This window comes from Pezoporus wallicus, unplaced genomic scaffold (assembly GCF_028554395.1).
Source record: "Pezoporus wallicus isolate ANWC-B61680 ecotype Strahan unplaced genomic scaffold, APGP_CSIRO_Pwel_v1 scaffold_2584, whole genome shotgun sequence".
In the NCBI taxonomy this organism is placed as follows: domain Eukaryota; kingdom Metazoa; phylum Chordata; class Aves; order Psittaciformes; family Psittacidae; genus Pezoporus; species Pezoporus wallicus.
In genome coordinates this window covers 9,580,714-9,605,916 of record NW_026642851.1, presented here as the reverse complement: position 1 = coordinate 9,605,916, position 25,203 = coordinate 9,580,714, and the positions used below count along the sequence as shown (strand labels likewise).

General features: G+C 39.1%; 2 protein-coding genes across 3 annotated transcripts; one reads left to right on the top strand and one right to left on the bottom strand.

Moving 5' to 3' along the window:
• Positions 1-7,554: 7,554 nt before the first annotated feature.
• THNSL1 (threonine synthase like 1) lies at positions 7,555-12,091 on the bottom strand. 2 transcript variants are annotated; one of them, XM_057432732.1, is made up of 2 exons: positions 11,852-12,091; positions 7,555-11,234 (listed from the first exon to the last, which is right to left on the bottom strand). In XM_057432732.1, the coding sequence occupies exon 2, from the start codon at positions 11,163-11,165 to the stop codon at positions 8,943-8,945; it is 2,223 nt and encodes a 740-aa protein (XP_057288715.1). In that variant the 5' UTR covers positions 11,166-11,234; positions 11,852-12,091; the 3' UTR covers positions 7,555-8,942. The 2 variants fall into 2 exon arrangements, with proteins under 2 accessions (XP_057288715.1, XP_057288714.1); XM_057432731.1 differs by having other exon boundaries at positions 7,555-11,231.
• Positions 12,092-13,170: 1,079 nt separating this feature from the next.
• ENKUR (enkurin, TRPC channel interacting protein) lies at positions 13,171-24,819 on the top strand. The gene is made up of 5 exons (XM_057432750.1): positions 13,171-13,298; positions 16,429-16,574; positions 19,571-19,797; positions 21,624-21,770; positions 24,430-24,819. Exons 1-5 carry the CDS (start codon positions 13,171-13,173, stop codon positions 24,601-24,603), a joined length of 822 nt encoding a protein of 273 aa, XP_057288733.1. The 3' UTR covers positions 24,604-24,819.
• The last annotated feature ends 384 nt before the right edge of the window (positions 24,820-25,203 follow it).

Sequence of the window (25,203 nt, the reverse complement as noted above, 5' to 3'; positions counted from 1 at the left end):
TTTAAAATACTAAAGAATTGCTTTTTTATTATTATTATTAGATTCTTATATTAAAGCAAAATTGATTCAAGAGTTACAGTTGAAAAGTCTGTAGCAGCATATAATGCCATGAATTCGTCTGGTGTTTCGCCGACCTGGAACCATCACATCTTTCTGGGTACTCCACATATGGAGTATTAATCTAATTATCATTAAGGATTCTTAGTTAAATTGCTGTTAATTAAATTTTATAAAATGGAAAATACAAAAAAGCTCATATAACATTACAAATGCTTATGCCAGCCTTTCATTTAGAGCCCTTCAAAACTGCAAGAAATTACCCTTCTAGCAAACTTCTGTTAGGAATGCCATCTTGTGGTTAAAAGCTGTATATAACAACGCTTCGAGAAAATCTAAACTACATTTTTACTTGCAAAATACTGCTTTTGCAGAAATGAGCTATTCGTGTATGACTTTTCAGAACTGTGGAGTATTCTTTTGTTAACCATTCTGGATGAAAACAACCGTGAATATGGCTTTCCTGTCCTCATTTGTGTACAATGCTAATTAATCATGCAGGAAGCACAAGTTTCATTAGGAGAAGGGATGCATTTATTAGCATTTTAAACAGAAGCAGATTGCCACATATACATACTACTCTATTTAGACGTAATTTAATGAATTATTCTAAAATGTATAGAAAATTTTTTTTTCTCAAAATACATTTCTAGAACAGAACCCTATAAGCACACTTTACCTTCTTTATGGAGCTTTATGGAGCACCTTTGGTTGGTATATAAAGGGCCGAGTTTAACTATAGAAAGGAAACATTGAATTTTTCAATCTGTTTTATACAGATCTTATTATGAGCTGAAAATGAACTGAAAATGGCCATTTGATTGCAACTTGCTCATGAAAGCAGACAGAAATGCTAAGTAAACAAGAATGGTAAGAAGAGATCCAGAAGCATCTAATAAACTCCAAAAGATCTCCAACTTTCAAGAGCTTGGAAAAATGAATAATAATTAGCTGTGTTCAATAAAGCTGACATTTGCATAGGCACTTTCCTCCAGTATCACAGTATCACAGTATGTTAGAGATTGGAAGGGACCTCGAAAGATCATCTAGTCCAATCCCCCTGCCGGAGCAGGAACACCTAGATAATGTTACACAGGAATGCGTCCAGGCGGGTTTTGAATGTCTCCAGGGAAGGAGACTCCACAACCTCCCTGGGCAGCCTGTTCCAGTGTTCCGTCACCCTCACTGAGAAGAAGTTTCTTCTCAAGTTTAAGTGGAACCTCTTGTGTTCCAGTTTGTACCCATTACCCCTTGTCCTATCATTGTTTGCCACTGAGTAGAGCCTGGCTCCGTCCTCGTGACACTCCCCCTTTATATATTTATAGACACTGATAAGGTCACCCCTCAGTCTCCTCTTCTCCAAACTATAGAGACCCAGCTCCCTCAGTCTTTCCTCATAAGGGAGATGCTCCACTCCCTTAATCATCTTAGTTGCCCTGCGCTGGAGTCCTTCTTGAACTGAGGGGCCCAGAACTGGACACAATACTCCAGATGCGGTCTCACCAGGGCAGAGTAGAGGGGAAGGAGGACCTCTCTCGACCTACTAACCACCCCCTTCTAATACACCCCAGGATGCCATTGGCCTTCTTAGCCACAAGGGCACAGTGTTGGCTCATGGTCATCCTGTCGTCCACTAGGACCCCCAGGTCCCTCTCCCCTACACTGCTCTCTAACAGGTCATTCCCCAACCTATACTGGAACCTGGGGTTGTTCCTGCCCAGATGCAGGACTCTACACTTTCCCTTGTTATATTTCATCAAGTTACTCCCTGCCCAACTCTCCAGCTTATCCAGGTCTCGCTGGATGGCAGCACAGCCTTCTGGCGTGTCAGCCACTCCTCCCAGCTTAGTGTCATCAGCAAACTTGCTGATAGTACACTCAATTCCCTCATCTAAATCATTGATGAATATATTAAATAATACCGGTCCCAGTACTGACCCTTGAGGCACTCCACTAGTTACAGGCCTCCAACTAGACTCAGCCCCATAGACTACAACTCTCTGGCTTCTCTCCTTCAGCCAGTTCGCAGTCCACCTCACTACCTGATCATCCAGTCCACACTTCCTCATTTTAGCCGTGAGGATGCTGTGGGAGACTGTGTCAAATGCTTTGCTGAAGTCAAGGTAGACCACATCCACCGCTCTGCCATCATCCATCCACCGTGTTATTTCCTCATAAAAGGCTAAGAGATTGGTCAAACATGATTTCCAATTTTTCCTCCTGTGTGTGTTCGCCTCATTTTCATAACAAAAGCATATATTGCCCAAACAATCACAACACATATTGTATAATGAAATTTAAAACTAATGAGCCATACCCTCATAGCCATGAGTCAAGTCAGGGTGTGCATTAGTAGTCCATTTGAAATTGTCTAGAGACAGAAAGAACAAGGCTAAATACGTCCAGTAGCCTATTTAGTGCACAACTTGTCCTGTATACTGATAACAATGCCACAGCAGAACTGAAATGAGTACTCAATCTCTAGCACTCAAACCTCTGCCAAATACTGCTCATACTTCTGTTTGCATGCAAGTTACTCCTGTGGAAGCCAAATGGGACTGCCGGGATTATTTAGTTTGACCTCTTGCATAGCGGATCTGATTTAGTCTTCCTTCTATCAAATCATATCTTTTTAAGAAATTATCTAACACATCCAGACTAGAGCAACCTTTACCATTCTCTTATATGCCTTTATCTCCTCTTGAAACGTGTCCAGCTTTTACTTACAATCTTGGATGATTTTCTCTGCTAGATGGAACAGACCTTTATTATAAAATTTTTGCTCCAAAGATGGTTCTTCTACGCTCTCTACCTTCACTAAACTAAATAGATTCTGCTTATTGAGACTCTCAAGTCATTGATTCTTTTTAATCCTTTTATTGCTCTCATGACTCTCTTCTGTCCAATTTCCCAGCATTACTGGAAATTGTGACTGTTGGAGTTGGGCACAGTCTTCTTCGAAAAGGTTACACCAAAATTAAATATGACAGCAGTATTACTTCCCCGACAGTATTCCCATTTCTAAACCTGAGGATCTCACTGGTTCTTTCGGCCACAAGTCATGCTGAAAATTCATGTTCAGTTAAGTGTGCACATCTCCAGACACTGGTCAAAGTCAGCATTTCCTACAGCAAATAGTTCTACTTGCTAACTATGTTCTCAATCCTCTGCTCCTAGACACATAGGTCTGCTTTAGGCCACTTCAGGCCACAGTGAAACACAGACTGCTTACAGCTCCCAACCAAGCAATTCACCTTACCCTCTTTAAGTGGCTCCTTAGTATTTAAGTTTTGAGGCACCACAGATGTGTGCAGCCTTTTTTTTAAATTTCCTTTTGTGCTAAACACTCAGTTAAGAACCAATTCATGTGTCAACTCAGGTAACAAAACTGTTCAGTCACAGCTGTCTTTTCAGATATACATTTTGACATACTCAATTAGTGTCATGATGAATTTTAAATCTGGGGGTGATTCACTGCATGTTGCTATAGCAATAACTTATTTTAAAAAAAAAATAAACTATTTGAGAGTTTAAGGGTATTTCAAGTACCAGTGATGAAAGATCTAAATAAAATCATAGAGCAACAATTCCTGTGCTATGTAACCGATTTTATGAAGTTTGAGATACGCTTTTAATGAAAAGTGTTATTGTGTTGCACAGGAAAAACAGTGTGATTTCTGTCTGGTTAGATGTTCTATGGTATTGTACACAAGCAAGTAAATCAGGCATTTTCTTAATTCTGCTGAACAATTATCGTATTAAATATTTTATTTCCTGTGCTGTTATGAAAGAAGCCAAGGATCAGCTTAAACAGTTACCAGGGAATAAAATGTTATCATGTAAAAGGCACAAACAGTATAGATCTACCTCCATGCCAGAAGTTTTACCTAAATTGGAGAGCAAGCCCAAGACTGATGTCTTTTTAGATTGCTGCATTCTGAATTGTTGAAGCGACAGCTTCCCAGTTCCAATAACTGTGCTGAGCATATTTAAGACTACTGTGAAAAATACAGAACATTCAAATTCCCCTCAAGCTGCTCGTACATGTCCAGGATTAACTGTTTGTTCACGTTAATTCACTGAAATGAAGTACTCATTTCTTATTGTTTATTAATTTAAGAAATTAAATAATTAACTTAAATATATTTAAGTCATTCAAAAGTTACTTTGGAAAGTAATTTTTAAACCTATGATCCTGAAATCATATTCCAACTGAAACAAAGTTGCGCTGCAACCAGCTCATCCCTCCGCTGAACTAAACATGACTAAGAAAGCTTAAACTGTCAGAGACTTCCTTTTCCATATTAATTCCCCAGAATACAGACTTTCTGTGCAGCACCAGACAAGTCTGTGGTACAACATAAACAGAATGCTTAGACATTTGCTATGATTGAAGAGGGTTTATTTTTTTATACATACTTTCCTTCCAGGATGATGTACATGATGTAAACATCTGTCAATCTCAGCAAAGTGAATTACTAGATCATTTACTATACACCTAATTTTCAAGTAAACACAGATCACCTCTTTCAAGATTTACTATCAAAATCTGAAACCACTCCTTTTAGTGGTATCAAATTGATAAGGATTTAGGAACATATTTGCAATGAAAAGTGCTACAGGATGGATCCCACAGTATTTATTTACTAAAAATATAGTGGATACAAATGACTAATGCATATTTCAGGCATGCCAAACATGATATACTTAATAACAATGTGTTCTTGACGTCCTTGAAGAGCAAGGTTGACCTCCTGAAAAACAAGAATCTTCCCTTTAGAGCTGTTTGCTAAAATATTTCATCACCTCAAAAACAGAAATAACAATTCTAAGTTGCTACATAATAAGAAAAAACAGAATTATCTTCTGCAGTCATCCCTAACTGCTCTATTCCCCCTTAACCTCAAATCAATCTCTGCCACCCTGAGAAGCAGGACTGTGACTAAAGGCAAGTAATGAGCAGCTGGCAAATCTGTAAGCAAAACAAAAATATTTTCCATCTAAATATTCTTATAATAAAAAGTGCAAATATAGACATTTCATTTGTCCTTAAGTTTTATTCATGTAGTATCAGTGTCCAGCAAATATTTATCTATACAGAAGAATAACAGCTTAACTATAGCTACGCTATTACTGCAGGTCAACAAAGCCGGTGGAAATGCGTCCGTATGCATGCCCACACTCTGTGTAAACCTGGCTTATATTGATTTAGACTGCAAAATCCTACCTTCGGACAAATAAGAACAAAATGTGTATACATCAAGCCTGAATGGCATAAAGAATCTTGTTAATAATTCTAATGTAGATTTGCTTTTGTATATCATTAGCACACCATTTTGCCCTAAGAAGTTAACAGAAAATACTGCATGACAACATTCGGCGTACACAATGTCTGCAAAAGACAAAAAACTGGCACTTGTGTCCAATCTTAATCATTAATGCCCTTTGAATCTTCCATAATAGTGATAGAGCGGGGGAAAAAGTGTAACAGGAATATAGTATTTGTTGACCACAGCATTTTGCTGACTTTCACAAAAACTGAGCTGTGAAGGCAGGACTGCTTCCCTCACTATCCTATGCCCCCAGCAGCCAGCTACACCGCGTATACCTGAAACTCCCTCCTTCCCTTCCATTCCTCCAGGCACAGCAGGACAAGGCAAGCCAGAGAGACTGTACGTTACAGCTACCACAACACAGCAGAAGCACCTGGTCACAAATACTGTGTACATCTAGGATCACGTTACTGCAGCTTTTATACTGCCCATTACTAGAATCCACAAGCAGATGTGGTGCACAAAAGTAGCTCCCTGAAGTCATAAGAAAGTGCAGAAATTAATTAATTATTTTTTAAAATCAGTAGATACTGTATTGAAAAAGCCCTTAGGCATTCTGGGAAATATACTAATACCACAGGTACTCTTTAACCACTACCTTTGTAAACCAAATATACAGTGAAAACTGTAACTAAGAACAACTTACTTACTCAACTCATATCAACTGCTGTAATGGAAAATAGCACTAGAAATTTTGCTAGCACTTTTTCCTTCAAACCAACCTTGAGTTACTGCCACAGACTTTGAAATATCATTTGAGGCATGGCATAATAAATCCTCTGCTTGTTTAGTTCTGGCTGGTTTATCTAATAATGAGCTAACTCAAGGTAGAATTCTGGCTTCTAGCCTAGCCTTTTAGAATCTGAGTTTTTCTCTTTTAGGTACGTTCTAGGAAAACAAGCTCTTCTTTGTAGATATTTCTATAAAGTATCCTGACAGCATGTGACAAATTGCCCTGTGACATCAAATGGTATTAAGCCCCACTGAACCAGGTACTACAGGATTTCCAGAATCCTCATGCTGAAACCAATTTCTGTTGCAGTAATTCTGTCAGGACAGTTGGGTATGTTTGGGGGTTTTTGTTTGTTTTATTTTGTTTTGTTTACCTGTTTAATATTTATAATTCTGGTTTTGTACTGAGCACATTCAGGGAAATTACACCTTTCTCCACTTGGAACTACTGTGAGAATCAGTCTGAAACATAGAAACACAAGGTGGACATGCACTTACCACCTACACAAGCCATGTGGTTTTTTGGCAATGTGTTTATGCAATCTTTTTTAAAGAACTCAGATTATATTTTGAGGGTTTTTTTTTTTATTATTACATATTTATGGTCTTTCTCATGCTGTGGTTGGAAAATTACAAAAATTCCTCTTCCCTATGAGGAGAGATTGAGTGAGTTAGGAGGATCAGGGGGCACCTCATCACAGTTTTTCAGTACTTAAATGGGGGCTAGAAAGTGAATGGAGGCTCTCTCTTTGCAAGGAGCCACATGGACACAACAAGGGGAACTGGGTACAAGTTGCACCACAAGAAGATTCATCATAAGACAAACAAGTGAAAGCACTCAGTCACTGGAACAACCTCCTCAGGGATGTGTTAAGAGTCCCCATCACTGGAGGTTTTTAAGACCTGATTGGGCAGGCTACTAGGTAATTTCATCTAGGCTGCCATTCCCATGAAAAGTAGGACCCAATGATGTTTTGGGGTCCCTTCCAACCTGGGCTGCTCTATGAGTCTGTGAAAACAAAAAACTTATTTTCCAAGGTTACTGCGGAAATAGCAAACAAGGATTGAGCAGAGAAAAGAATTAGAAAGATCCTAAAAAGACATCAAAAAACGGCAGAATCTAGACAGCTACTGTATCACACTTTTGTTATCAGTTACTTTTGATTTTATTGTATAATGTACTCACTATGGCAAATGCACATCACACTTGGGTCTTCTACCTTACATTACAAGAAATGACAATTCTATAAAAGTTTGCTAGATGGTGTCTTCTTCACCTCTAATGTAGCGAAAAGTACAAGCAGACACACAGAGGAAGCTGGTGGCTATGGCAACAGTTCAAAGCTTCAAGTGAGTCCTGACATCTAGGAGATGTTGCCTCTCAAAAAGGCAAAAGACATTATCAGTTACCACCTCTCTTGGTAATAATCTCCCTATTTGAATCTTGGTGGGAAATACAGCCTCCCACAGCTATTACGTCCTCACATCTGATGGCTCTTAGCTCTGTACCTGTAACTGCACGTCATTCAAAACTTGCCCACATACCACTTCGACATTTCTCTTAGTGTGAAATCTAGCTATTATTTTATGTCCTTGCCAAATATAATCTACATTTAGCAGAGTACATTTGTCTATTACCACAGGATCACCTAGGACAACTTGCTCTATTTTTCTGTGATGCAAAATAAAACCCCAAAAACCAATAAAGAGCCTGTCATTAGCAAAACCAGATTGCTAACATAGGTCTATTTTAGGTAACACAATTAATACCTCTGATGCTATCATGCTTTCCAAACACTGGAATTCATCTTTCACTTCCCTTGATGAGATGCCAAGCACTTCGGGAAGATTCTTTCTTACACTAATTCATGCTAAGCATGAACATAATAGAATGTCAAGGGAATTAATTTAAGAGAAAATATAAAAATGGAATTAGAACAAGCAAACTACATGACCTCAAAGATAAATCTTATCTTCTAAAAACTCAGAATACAAGAAAGAAATGTAAATAGACAGTGAAGTCTGGTTTTTACTTAAGGAGACTGCAGCTACTACCAGAAAATTCTTCTCTAGCATTAACAAAGGACTCTGAAGTTGAAAATTCAAATAGAAAAAGATCTAAGGAAAAGACTACAACGCACTGGAAGAAGAGTTACACCTCAAAAAATACTAAAAATTTCAAATGAAGGATTCTATTTCACACAGGAAAATATCAGGGGGATTTTTTTTTTTTTTTACATAAACACTGGCCTCACAAGACATAAAAAACATACAAGATAACATACCACCAAACTGAATGGTTCAAGGACTAACAATACAAGTCTACTTCAATCTTTGTAGTGAAATCAACCCTCATTTAATAACATCGGACATCATTACAGCATCTTATTATGTTTTGGTGCCATAAGTGATGTGTGTTAAAGTGTAACTAATCACCCACTGACCAAATAATTGCATTGCTCTTGCAACAAGAAAGAGTTACTAGCTTTAGAAAGGTCAGACTTCATTATCTTCCTTCCTCCATGGAGGATGCTTCAGGCTTGCAAAGGAGACAGCACTGCCAAGGAAAGCTGGCAGTACTGGTGTCTCTGCTATGTATGATCTGCAAAAAAGTATTCCAGTCTTTTACACTCTCAATTCACAACCTTTCACCATTACACGTGCTACTTAAAAACACTGCTGAAAACTCAACAATAGAGTATAAAACTGCAGGTGGTGTGCTGCGGACTGGACACAGGCCAGGCAAATCATCACTTTGTTAAGACATGCGGCTTGCTAAGTAGGCATCACAACTGACACCATGGACACCTGATCAGTTGCTCAGTGCACTCTCATAAAATGATTCTGAATTAAGGTTTCTATAGTGGACATCAGCATACTCATATCAGCAGCACAGACCTGGTAATCTTCGTTACCCTTTTTTTTCAGGGTCTCTAACAGGCCCCAGTGGACTGGAGGGAGAGGGCTGTAAGAACTCAGCAAGTGAAGCTGACTTAATGGATTCTGGTTTATTTCTGCAATCTTCAAGGCCCTCAAGATAGCAGGTGCAAACTTAGAATAATGAGCTGTAGATGAAATAATAATTGGGCAGGTTCTGTCTTGTAATCTATCTGCAACTACTTTAGCGATAGCTGTGTGTGTATCCAAAATATACCCTGTAGTACTGTACACAGAGTGAATGGCAGCCAGGCAGTCTTCCTCAGAGCACCATCCAGCCACAAGGTCTTGCTGAAGCTTTTTGAGTAGATCTTCCTGCAGCTGGAAGTGGCCCTGATTTTCCAGCTGGTTATATAATTGTGTCACCAGCTGTCCATCCTCATTAGCAATCAGGTGCAAGTATCGCTCAAGATTGGAGGACTTCAAAATATCTACTGCTGGTGAAAAAGTGGGGATTAGTTTTCTTCCCCTCAAATCATAAACACCTGTCCTTATGAAGTCGGTCAAAACATTATTTTCATTGGACGCACAAATACATTTTCTAATAGGAATTCCCATCATTTTAGCATACAAAGCAGAGAGTATGTTGCCAAAATTTCCTGTAGGAATGCAAACATCTACAGGGCTTCCAAAAGGAATAACATCTTGATGAACAAGGTCAAGGTATGCAGAGGCATGATAAACTATCTGAGGAAGCAGTCGTGCCCAGTTTATGGAGTTTGCTGCAGCTAAAGCTGTTCCATATTCTACTGTAAGAAAGCCAGTATAATCAGAATTAGTAAAGATTTGCTTTATAGCCGTCTGGCAAAAATCAAAATCAGATTTGACACCTACTGACAAGGCATTTTCCTTCTGACAGCCAATCATCTGTGATTTTTGAATTGGGCTTACTCCATCCTCAGGAAAAAAAATCATCACAGCAATTCTCTGTCTGTCAGTGTCATGGAGACGACTAAAGCCATCTAGGACAGCACTTCCTGTGTCACCAGAAGTGGCTACCAGAATCAAGTAATTGCAGCTTCTGGGAATGCAGTATGCAAATATATGTGGCACTAGCTGTAATGCAAAATCTTTAAATGATGCTGTTGGCCCATGAAATAACTCAAGGAGAAACTGATTGCCTGTCAGATGCCTGACTGGGGCAATTTTAGAACATGCAAAGTTTTCTCCATAAGCAGTTTCAATAATTTCTGCCAGCTTAGAAGCAGGAATATCAGCAGGATGTATACATCTTTCTAGTATCACCTGGGCTCTTTCAACATAAGTTGCTTCTATTAGGCTCTGCCATTCTCCAGCAGTGAATTTTGGAAGTCCTTTCTCAGGAACAAAAAGTCCTCCATCAGAGGCTAAGCCCTGCGTAACAACATCACTGAAGTATTTATCAACGTCTTTTTCCATACTCCTTCCAGACCTACTAGACCTAGTTGAAATGAACGTTTCCAGTTCTGAGTTTTGGTATCTCTTCACAGCATCAAGTACCTTTTCTGCTGCAACCTCTGCTGTAATATCCCCTCCACAAAGAACACGGATGTCACACCACCTCCTGTAGAACTGCTTCCTAAACTGAAGTATGTCCTTGAGAGAAACACTAGGAGACTGGCCCACAATGCGATCCACTTTCATTGACTTCAGCCTGCTCATAATGACTGTGGTGGGTACATCCAGATAAACAACTATTCCATTTTTCTTCACATGCTGCATGCCAGCAGCATGCATTGGATTGGACCCAGTAAGGGAAATGACACTTCCAGATGCTGAGAACTCCAACAGGGCTTTTCCTTCCTCCTCTAAAAATTGCTCATTACCAACATCCTGAAGTTTTTCCGACACACTCATATTCCAGGTTGTTTCAAGGACATCATCATCTATGTCTATGACAGGGCAACCTAGTTTCTGACCTACTATTCTCCCAACAGTTGTCTTCCCAGCACCCGGAGCTCCCATCAGGATAATATTTTTGTTTCCAACAAGAGAATAGCTTGAGAACCGTGACTTCCATATCTGTGCAAAGGCAACAGGTCTTGAAGGCATCAGTTTTAAACACATGCTAGAAAGACTGGTTTGGGTTATTAGTCTTAAAGGCTGATATTGAACAACTTGAAACATCTTCTGCTGGGCTGTGGAGAGTTTTTGCTTTGGCTTTTTTTCAAGCCAACTTGATAATCCACTTAACTGCTTCAAAAAGAAAAAAGACAGCATTAGCCGTTCAGCAAACATCTGGGAAAAAAAGCCTAAACGACAGGAAATTCAGAACAAGAAGAATGCAAACATAAATCCAGTTTTGATTTCATCAGTGCCAGGGAGGTATTTTTCATAGTGAGACTCATTCCCCTCTCCTGCATAGCTCACTTCCACTGTCAAATCTAACCTCAAGCAGTCCATGTTCTCAGGGTAAACAAAGACATCCAAACCTAAGATGACACAACTGTTTGCAAATAATAATGTTTAAAGGAATTCAAAACCAATCAGTTTTTCCTTTCATAGACTTACTTTTAAGACTCATAGACTAGTTAGGGTTGGAAAGGACCTTAAGATCATCTAGTTCCAACCCCCCAGCCATGGGCAAGGACACCTTGCACTGTGCCACCCAAGACTCCATCCAACCTGGCCTTGAACACTGCCATGGATGGAGTATTCACAACTTCCTGGGGCAACAAACACATTTACAAATAACAAAAATGAACTAAATTACCTTCTCATAAGCAAAATGTTAACAAAATATGCATCCGCCTTCCCAACACACCACTGATTTCTTATACTTGTTTCTAAAAAGAATAAAATGCATGACTCACTTAAATACACAGAAAAAGCAGAGGCTTGTGCACAGCAAGGCTGGAAGAGTTGCATCCAATTCGCCTCTGGAGGGATGGCAAACCAAGTGATTTGTGAAGAGCTCCTGTAATAGCATTATACTGAGTGTGGTTTGTGTAAAGCAGGAGAGAGAGAGAAAAAACACATCATGAAGACACTCTACCCTTAAAACAAACAAAAAAGGTCACTACAAAAGTTGGATCTCCAACAAAGTTTAAGCAAGCAGCTCTCAATACTGTACTGTTTGCTTAGAGAAATCAATGTCTATCAGCACGAACTGCAACACATGATTGGTGTGCGATGTTTCAGGCAAAATCTCCATGAAAATCAGGAAGAAGAGGGGGGTGAAATAAGCACGAATTTGCACAGAAAACCCTTAGAGTAATTTTTTCATTTTAGGCAGGCTATTGGTATAGACACAAAGTTTGCAACAACACAACATGTGATTCGAATTCAGTAACCAAACAAGCCAGTGGCAGTTTGCAGCTGCCAAAGACCTCAAGGTAGGTCAAGGCTTATAATTACCGTAGTTCAAATCTGTTAACACGGGACAACTTCCATTGACTTCTCTCAGAACTTTTATGTAGAGAAAAAAAAAAACCACACCTAAATCCCAAAGCAAACCACTCAACTTCACCCATCCCACAGACCAAGCTCCTGCACTGTTCTGAGGCCCCGAAGGCGTCAAAAGTGCGATGGGAGGAAGCGGCCGGGCCGCGCCACGCCGCACGGCAGAAAGGTGGCACCACAGAGCCGGGTCAGTCGTACCCTCCCACCCGGCCAACCGCACCCCGGACTCCCACCTCCCGTCGGGAGCAGCAGCCCTGCAGGCTCGGCTCGGCTCGGCTCGGCTCGGCTCGGCTCGGCTCGGCCTCGCTCCCGTACCTACCTGCACAGGCAGTAACCAGCTGCCACAGGTACCGTGCCTGCCCGCCCCCAGCCTCTCCTTCCCCACTCCCCTCCACGCGCACGCGCAGACATCTCAGCCTTGACGCAGGCGCATTCAGGCCGCCCGGCGCCCCTGGATTCTGCGCTGCCGGCCTCACTTCGCGAGTTGCGCCTGCGCGGGGCCGGGCGCTGCTCGGAGCTGGTGCGCCTGCGCTGTTTCGCTGGCCCTAGCGCCTGCCGCCGGGGGAGAGGCGGAAGCGTGGTGGCGTAGGTTCCGCCCCCTCATGGCGCTGTTGCCTAGCAGCGGTTTCCCCGGTAACAGCGAGACAACAAGCGTGTCGGCCCGTGTGGAGGAGGCCGAGGAGCGGCGTCCGGGAGCTGCGAACGGCGAGGGGACGCTAGCGGGGTCCCCATGTTCGGGTCCCCCCCGCCAGGTGGGCGCTTCTCTGTGTCCGGCCACAGGGCGAAGAAGCCGTATGCCGAGGAGAGTATTAGTAACCTCCTGCCCCTCCTGGAGGAGAAGCCTGTCAAACCTCCCAGGTAGGTGGGTACCGCAGTGCCATTTGCACACAGGGTGACTTGTGTTGGGAAGGCAATGCTTCTCACTGGTAACAGGTAGTTTAAGGAAACCAAACTAGTCTTTGCACACTTATTGCTCCTCCCAATGAGTCACTAACAAACATCTGCGGATTTACAGCCTGCTCCGTGAGCTGATGATTCAGTTTGGTGAATGCCATCTTATTCATTGACAAAGAATTTGCAAAGCACTCTGTCCACACAGGGGAATTACATGACATCCTTGTCACTCACACACAATTTTTTTCAGTGAGCAGCTGAAAAGTTGGCTTTTTAAATTTATTTTTTTTTTTCAGTGTCACTCTTTCATTCCTTTCATGTGTTAGGTGTCTCTTCTGACATTGCTGCTTTGCTTCTCTTTCTTACCCCTTGCAAACATAGAATCAGCATCAAACATAAATCTTTCTTACCTTAGAAATATTTTTAAAAAGCCTTTTGCCCCCTCTAGTATTAATTCTTTTGAGAGCTTTGGTAAAATTCTTATTTGATATTATGGAAACATGTTTTCCCAAGTCCCTATTACATTATATGAAACAAAGCTGTTACAGTTAGCATTTTCAGAGAAAGTTTAAAGTAGGTCATAATAGCTTGAAGATGAGTAGAAATATCAGTGACACTCGTTAGAACAAAGATAATTATCCCCTTTCAAGTAAAAGGGTTCAGACTTGTGAGATTCTCAGTTATGAACCTTTTCCATGTAAAAATAGCTCGTACATCTTTTTTTGTTTCCAATGTAAATGAAAGATGCCTTTGGCAGGCAGAGGAAAGCGAAATGACAGTATGGCAAGGCACACAGCACACTAAATCCACTCCTGTCCTAATCCTATTCAGGGATTTGGAGACTCCATGACCATCAGGTTCAGTTTAGGCAAGAGATTCCTTAGGTTGGGTACAATCTGACTAAATCCCCTTCTGATCTCATTGACTTCTGTTGTCATCCCACTTTCGGCTTTGCTTCACAATGTGCCCAATATCCAGCTGGTAACAACAGTGTTGAACCTGGTTAATAGTGTGATCTGACCAGTTTCAACTAATGCATACAGAATTTAGGGTTTTAAGAAAAATAATAAAAAAAAAATCATATATGTTTCACTCTGAACTGGCCAGTTTCACGCTACTAATGAAACCACAGCAAACATCCCCATTACCCCAACTTTGATGTCCCAAGCTGCCACCTAGAAGAGTAAGTCTTTTTTCCCCTTGGCATATAATAAGTGGGTTAAGGTTCTGAAGTCCCCCATAATCATGTTTTCTTCCTGTCAACACTCTCTAACCCTATGATAGTGGTGTATGACAACATTTAGCCGCTTTCTTGGCCTAAGAAGTCACTGAGAAGTTACAACTGCTACATCCCTTTGTCCAAAGGAATGCCTGTAGCTGTCTACAAAGACACCTTTACCGTATGCCAATATGTAGTAAACTGAATATCTTCTCATTCCCTTTTGCATTCCAAGGCTGTGTCAACCCTGGTAGGTCAAACTCCTCATGAAGTCACTACCTTTCTCTACTGTGTGGCTACAATGCAACCCTAGCAAATGGTGAGATGTGTAATGATTTATGAATGTGGGGGGTTTGTGCCTATGTCTATAGCTGTTTACCAGGAACTTAACAGAAAAAAAAAAAAAGCCCAAACAAATAAAATCTCATTCCTTATAATTAGAGGTATTTCTGGAATTATATATATATTATGTACATAATCCTCTTTCTGACTTTGGACACCAAATCTCCATAAGACAACATTACTCCGCATTTTCAGTAAGTCCAATACAAATACATCCATTGGACATTTGCAGCTAACATACGAAACCTTTTATCACTGTTGCTAATATGATTCCCCATTCACTAGCTCATCATTACACTGTTTCTTACAAACTGTTTCATTACTTGTGTAAGATAGGTTGTACTATGGATTTTTTTTCCTTACATGAAAACATGATTTTTTTTTTCATAAACACATTTTTTTTTCTGTGAAAGAAAAGCACAATTGTTCATCAGCTTTTGCCCTCCATAAATTAATCTCACATTTTACCTAAAGATGGGCAGATTTTAAAAGGTACAATGAGGTAGCCTTAGCCTTAGGAGCAGGAAGTTCTGCTCCCTAAGAAAAACATCTGTGACAGCTCAGTCCTTCAGATAGATTCAAGATGCTGTTAGCAAGCTAATGATCAGCATTTGGCTTCTTTTGGGGAACACGTTTGCATGCTTTTGATTAAAGTAGAAGTTACAGTGCCATATGCAACACTAAATGAAAAGAGCAGCGTGTGCTTACTGCATGTGTACATCTTTTCATGTCTGAGGCCTTACCAATTTTCACATTAGCCGTTTCAGTTTGTGCCAAACCCACCGCTGCTTACAATAGCTCAGGACCATAGTTTGAATCTATTTAATATAAGAAATACACAGTTTGCTGGGCTATTTTAGAGCAGTCATCCATCTCATCTAGTAACTTACAGTAGTCTGTAACAGACGGTTCAACAGGAACATTGAGACAATGATACAGTGGACAGTCAGTAATGAGATACTTTTTTCATACTACAAACAAGTACAGAAAATTAGCAAAGTAGGTTCATTATTATTATTTTCCTGTAGATGCACAACATCTTTATATTTTGGTTGTGGTTTTGGACAGAACAAATACCCACATTAAAAAAAACTTCTCAAAATTGAGTGTATTAGAAAATAAAGACCAAAGTTTGTAATGCACAACATCAAAATTAAGTCATGCAAGCAATAGTCAAAGCAGTTTATTTCCAGAATTTAGGTTTTGTTGAGTTTCAAATGTCTGTTTCGGTACCTATATGAACAGTGCATACAGGAACCATTCCATAAGTGTGATATTACTGACCCTGGAGACGCGAGAAGGAGGAAGAAGCAAGCTGACTTCAGAATCAAAGAAGCCACTTGTCAGTGCAGTCCTGGGCTTAGCCTTAGTATGAAAGTTGTATGAGTGATGGCCTTTATTTGGGAGAGACTACAAAACAAAATAGCTTACAGCTTTTGGCATGAACTATTGCAAAAATATGCATTCTTTTGAGACGACTTTTAATAATTTTCTGACCCTTAACTTCTTTATGGCTATTTTTTAATGTTTAAGGTATGTATCCATATATAGACCATCTGTGAAGTGCGAAGCAGAGAAAAACAAAGCTCAGTGGAAAACTATGGGACCAGCAAAAGTTGCAGTGCCATCTCCAAAAAATTTTCTGCAGAAACATTCAAAGGAACTCAAGCTACCAGCAAGTGAGTGTAGACATAAAATACATGGAATGTAATTTTTTATTATTGTTATTTTAAAATTGATAATATAAGTGTTGAAAGTAACAGTTACAGAGAATCTTTTTTTTATTATTTTTAAAATAATTTTTGTATGCTGGGATAGTTTCTATTGTTTCTTTTATGCTACTTATCAAAAATATTTTTTTATTTTACAAAAATGTTTCTTATTGTGTAAAATACTGAAACAAACAACAAGGAGATTATATATGTGATTAGAAAATACAGTAAGTATTTACTGCTATGCGGTACAAAACCAGCTGAAACAAAGAAAAATTCTCTCTCTTGGCTGCAGCTATCCAGATGTTGAAGATGTGTTGTTGGTATGTTCTATCTTGCTGACATTTCAATTTGTAATTATATAGTATAGATTTGCATGACTTTTCTGCAACTGATCATTAATATTAAAGTAATAATATGAAGGGGAGTATTAAAGTGAAATAATTGTTTTTAATGCTTAAAGAGGTACAGGAAAAAATGTATGCCTTTCTGAATGTTATAAGCTCCATACAGCTTTTACTTTTCAGCACTCTGTCAGCTCTTAATCTCATAGCACTGAATTGGCTGGCAGTATTCATAGATTTTTTGGGTGAGCTGCATGTCACAGAAATAAGAAAATTGGAGTATTTAGTTGCAAAATGCATCCTATCTTTGGGCACCAACCATAATTCTGGATATAAGGAGTGGACAGTTCTAATGTTCAGGCATATGGACAGGTCTGCAAGTGTGGCTTGACCTTCTTAGTACTGCTGGAGTTCTAGGTACATTGCTGTCAGAATTTGTAATTGAGTTATAAAGTTTCAGCTTGAAGTTGGTTTTAGCCTGGAAATATAGAAGATCTTAACATACAGCATATATATATGTATATTTATATATATATATTGAAAAATAAAAGCTCTCTAAGAGAATGGAGGAGTCCAGCACTCAAATTTGCATGGCACATGCAAATGGCTTTAGCACTGAAAATACAGGTTGTCCCAGGAGCCTTTGGAGGCTTAATGCCTCAGGCAATACAGATTATTAGAACATGAAGGTAAGCTTTGGTCCCAGAGATCCTGTAGGCATCCTGGGTCAGTTTTAAGTAAAGCCTTCACCTTTTCAGAAAACCTGAACCTAACCATGAATGCTTCCAAGCTCAAGACCTTGTTAAATTACCACACTAGCATTTTAGATGGCCATAGGAAAGAAGGTTGATTCACCAACAAATTGGAGCAGTCTGTAAGATCCCTTTTAAGTACTTGTAAGATTAGTGTTGTCTGCTTTAAATTTGCTATAGACAAAGACATACAGCACTCGGTCTCATTTTTCTCAGGCAAGCACCTCACAGTATTTCTATTTCAACTTGTTAATTCAGGGCTTCATAATAGCAATATGTGTTTTGGTGTTTGCATTTGGAGTCAATGTTCCAAAGCCTCAAAATAACTATGACACATCATAGCTTTAATCCAGGCTAGTAATTTCATTGCCAGGATTAGATCCTCACAGATCTTGAGAAGGAACTCTACCTTTAACACCAAGAATTCTTGTACCTTTGTTGGCTGGAATTTCATACCTGCCCTAGAGAATTTACACTGCTCCATCACCTCCTTTAAAACATGTCACTTTCATCACTTGGAATTTAATCGTCAGTTTTCTAAATGGGATTATAGCACTCTGTTTGTGGTATATGTGCTGCCTTCAAAACTGGGTTAAAAAATACATTGCAGGGACAGAACAAAAAGATTGATTTCTTCCCCCCCAATAATATTGTTTTAGAGTCTGATGACAAACCACTTCCTCACAAAAGGTGTGTTTCCTAACTCCAGCTGATTCTTGTTGTACTACTGAACTCTGGCATTCGTTTTAACCAAGCTCAGTTGCTGGTTCCAGAAGTGAGGGTTCTCATCCAAAAGACATCCAAAGAGAAATAAAGATTTAAGTCTGTGTGTCCTACAGTACTAAGTTATAGCAAGCCGTCATGTTGTGAAAACAAAACCCAGGAAAACACTGGTTTGTGGGGTCATCATCAGGAAACCAGCTGTTGTAGGAATGAACTGTCACTAGTGACATTACACTTGTTTTCTGCCAAAGAACATGAACTCAGACAACCCAAATCAAATCATTATCTCTGATAATCGCTGTGATTTAAGAGTTATGTCTGGTGGGAAATGAGTTGTCTCTCATCACTCCCCTAAAGTGAGACTACTCAGGAGGCTACTGACCTTCTGTTGATGCCTTGGAGAAATTATAACACTGAAAAGGAAGAGTTTCTGTATTATCAGGACAAAGGATTGTGTGAAGTTTTTGCAAGTGTGAGGGAGTAGCAAGGGCAGGACTTTTCCCTTCTGGGAGGTGAGCCAGAAACGGTTGCAGGCTGGGCAATGACCTCGCCAACAGGGTGCAGTCCACCAAACCAGAGTCAGGCAAGCAGAGCTGGGGTGGTGATGAGATGTGTCCTGTCACTGGCCTAGCAGCCATAAGGCTAGATAGGCCAAGGGTTAGGTCCATCCACTGATTCCACATAGCTTTTCAAGAATAGGACTAGGGGCAGGCATGGCTGAGACAGCTCAGCCAGGCACTGACAGCACAGAGCTGACCTGAAACAGGGTTTCTGAGCCGTAGGGTGTGGGGTAAATGCCCCAGATGAGACTGGGCAGAGCCATTAATGTCTAAGGGCATTAGTTAACAATGAGCAATTCTGATAAAAGTAGTTTTAATTGAAAAAAAGTCCCATACTGCTGCAGTTAAGAGGAAATGAGTGGCGTATTGTAAGGAAAACCCATCTAAAGCAACATAGCATTTCTTAGATTATAAAGTTTCTGTTACGCCAAACAATCATACTCATTTTTATTATAGTACATTCCTAGCCAGTTCTTAAATTGTTGATACAGTTGATTTCTATTTTGTATGTAATCTTGTACATTTTTCCCTTTTGAAAAATTGTCATGGCTATCGCTGAGAATGTTTACATGCTCAATTCACAGGAAAAAAAGAACAGGATCCTGAGAAATTGCCTGAATTATCAGTGCCACGGAGGACAGATCGCCCAGTTATGGGAATTCAGAGTAAAAAGAATTTTATAAATACAAATGCAGTTGCTGTTATCACAGGGCTGCCTAAAAAGCCTCAACCTATTTGTGTTGATAGAAGACAGGGAGATAAATACCTACTTGAAACTTCAGGACTTCTTCCAAAATATGTTAAGAAAAAGGTAAGCTGTATTAAATTATAGTGGAAATACTAGTAGCAATGCCTGTTTTAGTTTTTCTATTGCATTCTCCTATGGAATGTTTATGATTCTTTCTGAGATGTTTAGATACCACTGCTATTTGTGGTAGACACCTGAAATTCATCAAGGAGAAATCACTGGCACTAGAGTTGGGTCTTGCCTTGCTCTTTATTCACTCGCTTATGCTGTCAGCAAAACACTGGCAGAATGGTGCTATTAAAGCAGTAGCATATGTGTTGCATTGGGAACCCAGGGAGTATCTAATGGGCAGACAAATGGAGTTCTGTGATGAGTGAATACGTGGTCTTTAGGAAAGATGGGCAGGGACGAAGAGGTAGGGTTGCCCTTTGGATAAAGGAGCTGTTCATATATACAGAGGTCTTCTGTGGAACTGGCAACAGGCTGGTTGAGCTTGTGGGTCAGGATCAAAGCAAAGTCCAGTAAGTGTCAAAAGTCTATTTGTTATGGACTACCCAATCAGGTGAACAACTTGAGGAAATATTCAGATCACAGTGCAGCTTCTTGTGGAAGACTTTGTCCTCCTTGGTATCTGCTGAAAGAGCAGCACAATGGGATGAAAGCAATCCAAATAGGCTCCTGAAACATGTCAGCAACAGCTTTTTAACAAAGATGGTGGATGAGCCAACCAGTGGTCATGCTTTTCTGGTTCTACTACTTAAAAATGAGTAAGAACTGGTTAGAGATGTGATAATCAGTATTAGTCTTGGTTGCACAGGCAATAAAGTACTTCAAGATCCCCTCCTCCTCAGGGAGGCAGGAGGTGGTGTACAGATCCTGTACTTCAGGAGAGGTAACGTCATTTTATTCAGGAAGCTAGTAGGTAGGACCCCGTAGGAGACAGCTATGGAAAGCAGAGGAGGTTTGGAGAGCTAGGCTGCCTTTAAGGACCAGCTCCTCCAAGCACAAAACCAGTCAATTCCACTACTCAGAAAAACAAGATGTATCAGGAGTTTGGCTAATCTAAAGAGATAACTCATGACAGAGCGCTATGCAAAAAGAGACATGACACATGACGCAACTCATGACAGCAAAGGTAAAAAAAAAGTGAACTGGCAGCCCTTGCAGTACTTTTGCATGGCTAAATATACACATAAACAATGCTAGTCATGGCGCTGCCCAACACTAAAAGATTTGCGATCATTTAGCATTTGGTAGAAAGAAGGTAGACTCCAGTACCTTCTGGCAGAGCTAGGCAGGCTTCATTTTACAAAGGAAAAGGCAAAATAAATGTGTTCCCCCAAATACATCTGGGATATTCAGAAATTATTTTTTCTCCCAGAATCACAATTCTGCTACATCCAGTACGGGATAGTTTGTCATCTGTATCTGGTCCAATTTCCTTTATGTGTTAACACTATTCACTCTCTTCTGCGGCATACAATGTTCAGCAAAAATCAGAACGCAGGAAGGGCTTTCAAAGAAAGTAAGGAATGTGTTTCAGAATGTAGGATCTGGCACCATATAAAAATGTAAAATAGCTTGCTGTCATTAACAGGTTCCAAACTCCACACTCAACCATCAGTTCTTCTGAATAGACATTTTGGTTCCTGTGTCCTGTTGTCTTCCAAGGTTGTAAAAAGAAAATGAAGGGAATTGTTTATGCATTTTGCCTGGGCTACAATCTTGTTTGATACTTCAAAGAAAATAACAACGTGAGATTTTATTTCTCTGTCACACAAAATTCCATTTCAAGCTGTCTTTGCAAATGTAATGTACTATGGATGGCAGGTATGTCTTTGTTTCCTTCTTAGAAGCATATATAAGAAAATTCTTCCTTACCGTTATAGGATTATGGTGTTATACCAAAATATGTAACACGGAGAAATGAAGAAAGGGAGAGAGCTCAGAAAGAATATGAGACCAGTATCTTGGAGAATCTCAGGAAAAAAGCCATGAAACGGCTAACTGATGAAGAAAGGAAAACTCTCCTGCAGGTGCATATTTTGATTTAGTGTAATTTGTAACATCTATAAAGAGATTAAACAATGTAATGTAAGTCCATATAAATGATAGTATACTAGATTTTAATTAGCTACTTTTTCGCTAGATGGAGCTATAGAATAGTTGTAAACTGAACAGAACAGAGCTGATAACAGCTAGTTCTAGTCCAGTTTTACAAGGAGTTCAATTCCAGTAGATAGGAAGGGTGAAGATCAAGATATTTTTATGGGGGGAAAGGCATGGGACAAACTGATGGTCCAACAAGTTAACTATGCAGCAAAAATACATGTGCAAAAAGGCATGTGAGTTCAGCTGCTCACAATTCTGCATTTAGTTTGATTAAAAATATGTTCTATATTTTTAAAATACAGGAGTGCACTGAAATATTTTTTAATTTAAAAGGTTGGGGTTTTTTTTTCATTAACTCAGTATTTTCTTTTAAATTTTTCAAAAATGATTGCTCTTTCATGGGCCAGATTAGTTATACAGTTATATTGTCAGGAGGAATTAGTGCCCCCAGGGTATATGGCTTCTACCCAGTGCTCAGCTGTAGACAGATGGGAATTCCTCTCTTTTAAAATAATTGACATTGTTAGTGAACACATGTGCTCTATCTGATTTGAAAGAATATGTGGCAATAGATGTTTGAGAATAAAATCAAGCTTCATGAACTTATAAAAATAAAGGGGAATAATTTGTGCCAACATCTGTTGAACTCTCCATTACACTTACTTTGGTTGGGAGCATAAAAGAGAATGTTGATAAATGCAGTACATACTTCTCACTGATCCAGCATGTATAAGAATTCCTTATATAGAGTTAGATATTCAGTTTGTGATCTAGCCCATAGCAATAGTGGTCAGCATATTACATTGCTGTTAGAGGAGCTCTGAGGGAGATTTTTATAGAGGGAGTTACAATCTGATTTTGATCTCCCCACTCTGTAGGGGCAGAGTAAATTGTGATGAGTGCATGCTCCCATGTGTTTAAAAATTCACATTTTTCAGTGATTTCCAAACTAGTTTTACTAACGTACACAAAGACCAGTTATTTAAAAGAAGCTATAAATGACTCTTCCATGAAAGTTTTGGAAATACAGTATTTATTTTCATGACCGTGTATTCATAAACTATACCTGATGCCTTGTAGACTAGGAGATTTACTTTAAGTAATTTACAACATTGTATTGCAGAGACAAGTAGCATTGCAAGGAAGTACATAAATAGCCTTGTTGCTCTAAGTTTCACATGTTGAAGTAGGGTTTTTAAACTTATGTAGATATTTGTACGTGAGTACTGTTGGAATACCTTTATGGACAACACTTAGATGCTTAATACAAATATGCAAAAAACACAAACTGCTGTGCAATAAATACACTGCTTTGAATATTAGTTCATATTTAAAAGTGTTTTTCTTATTATTGACAAGGAGAGGTCTTTTTTTTTCTGTTAAATCAGTTCATACAGTGGACAAAATCAGACAAGTTTTTAAGTGAGTTCTAAATAAAAGCAACAATCTTCAAAGCTAAATAAGTATTAAGAATAATTCCTCTAAATTTAACTTCAGAATGTTAATCAATTAGCCAGTCTGGGAAAAGAGGTGCTTGATGACAATGGAGAAGAAGGATATGAGGTTGGAAATCACAACATGCCATAAAATCAATGTGTCAGCTGAATCTCATTTTAGTTATAGAGGAAAGTTGAAAGCTGCAGTTCCCAGGAGAGTAACTTCAGTTCTCTTGGGGACTGAATGGTTCCTAAGATCTCCACTAAGGAAATAGAACTGACAGCCAAAAATGCTTTGGAAAAATGTTTTTTCATTGCTAGTCATACTGTATTATTTAGCAATTGCTGTATGAGTCCCTTGTAGTAGGTGTGATTGATAAGTTCACCCATAGTTCTCAAAAGGACATTTGATGCACTGAATAAACTCTACTAAATCCTCGTATATGCATGTATAGGATGTGTAGATTTTTAATATCCTTTTGAGGAGATAAAGTAAGAACAATTGTTGCAGTAATTGTGAGGATATAAAGACATGTTTTACATTTAATTTTTCTACCACAGCCTGGTTCCATTCAGCATATGTTGGCAGATAAAAGTTTGTCTCTGCATGATATTTTTTTTAAACCAGGCCTTTAGTCTTGGGGGTTTATATATGGAAGATACAGTTCACTTTATCTAGTAAGGTGATTCTTTGCATAGCAGCATTCAGGAAAGCTAACAGTTATTGAAATTATTGTTGATAGCATCAGTGACAGCGAGGGGTTTCACTTCAAATGTTAAATAAGCTGCCCATAGATGTTATCATAAATGTAGATTAGGAAATGCAATTATTTAGAATTTTTGCAAAGTATTTCATTGAAGTTAAAATACTGTGGGATCAGTTTGGTGTCCATGATCTCAGCAAAGTCTCAGTTATGGAAAATGAAGCTGGTGGTGAGATGAACTGAAACTGCCATTGAATTTTGGCTGGAGTTCCAAGTATTGGTGCTATTTGTGATTACTTAAAGTAGTTAACACCACTCTGTGTGATGTGGCGATATCTGTGGTAGCCAGGTTGCTGTTTACAGGGAAGTGGTTTCTGTAGTGCAGTTTTTAAGATAATTCTTGTTGCATTTTCATATATTTCCTTTTCATTTAATGGCACTAGGGGCTGAAAAAGAACTGGGAGGAAGTGCATCGTGAATTTCAGAGTCTTCCAGTAGAAATGGACACCATTCCCAAGAAGTTAAATAAAGAAAAGCTGGAAATACAGATGAAACAACTGGAGCATGACATAGATGTAATTGAGAAGCACAAAGTTATCTACATTGCAAATGAGTAAGGACTGTTTTTCAGATATTGTCTCTTTCCTCCTTTTTCTCTATCCATGCATCTCCAAGAAGTGCCCCTAAATTCTCAGAAGAAAGTGATGCTGCCAACTATTCAAAAGAAAATATTCAACTAATATAACTATGTAGCTTCTTATAAAAGTTGTTACATATAGCTCTCATCTGTACAATTCACAAAATGTTTTGAAATAAAATTAAACTCTCAGATTTTGAGTATGAAACTGTGAATTTAATCTATTATTTTTCATAATTTTTATTAACTACTAAGATTTCCGTAAACGTACACAACACATAAAAAAGACTGTTTCATATGTTTGGAGCATTTCTTTTCTTGCATAGCCAAAACAAAGTGAAACAATTGGCTGCTGAAGAGATCTTGGTAAATACAACTTCAGGGTGAAATGGCTTCTGGACTAGTCTCTAAAGAGCTGTTGCACTTTACTTAAAAGCTTGAGTGATAGTATTTCTAAAAAGCTTAACTTCTGCATAACATTTTGTGTAATAATTTTTTGTTACAAAAACTCAGTTTTTATAGTGGAAGCCTGTAATGACATAGACTTCATGCAAGACAGATACCACATGTAGCTTTTCAG

Bases quoted from the DNA above. Each gene is read 5' to 3' on its own strand.
- ENKUR (XM_057432750.1), top strand. From the start codon at position 13,171: ATGTTCGGGTCCCCCCCGCCAGGTGGGCGCTTCTCTGTGTCCGGCCAC. The intron at 19,798-21,623 runs GTAAGCTGTATT...TTACCGTTATAG, and splicing joins CAAAATATGTTAAGAAAAAG to GATTATGGTGTTATACCAAA. The intron at 21,771-24,429 runs GTGCATATTTTG...TAATGGCACTAG, and splicing joins AAAGGAAAACTCTCCTGCAG to GGGCTGAAAAAGAACTGGGA.
- THNSL1 (XM_057432732.1), bottom strand. From the start codon at position 11,165: ATGTTTCAAGTTGTTCAATATCAGCCTTTAAGACTAATAACCCAAACC.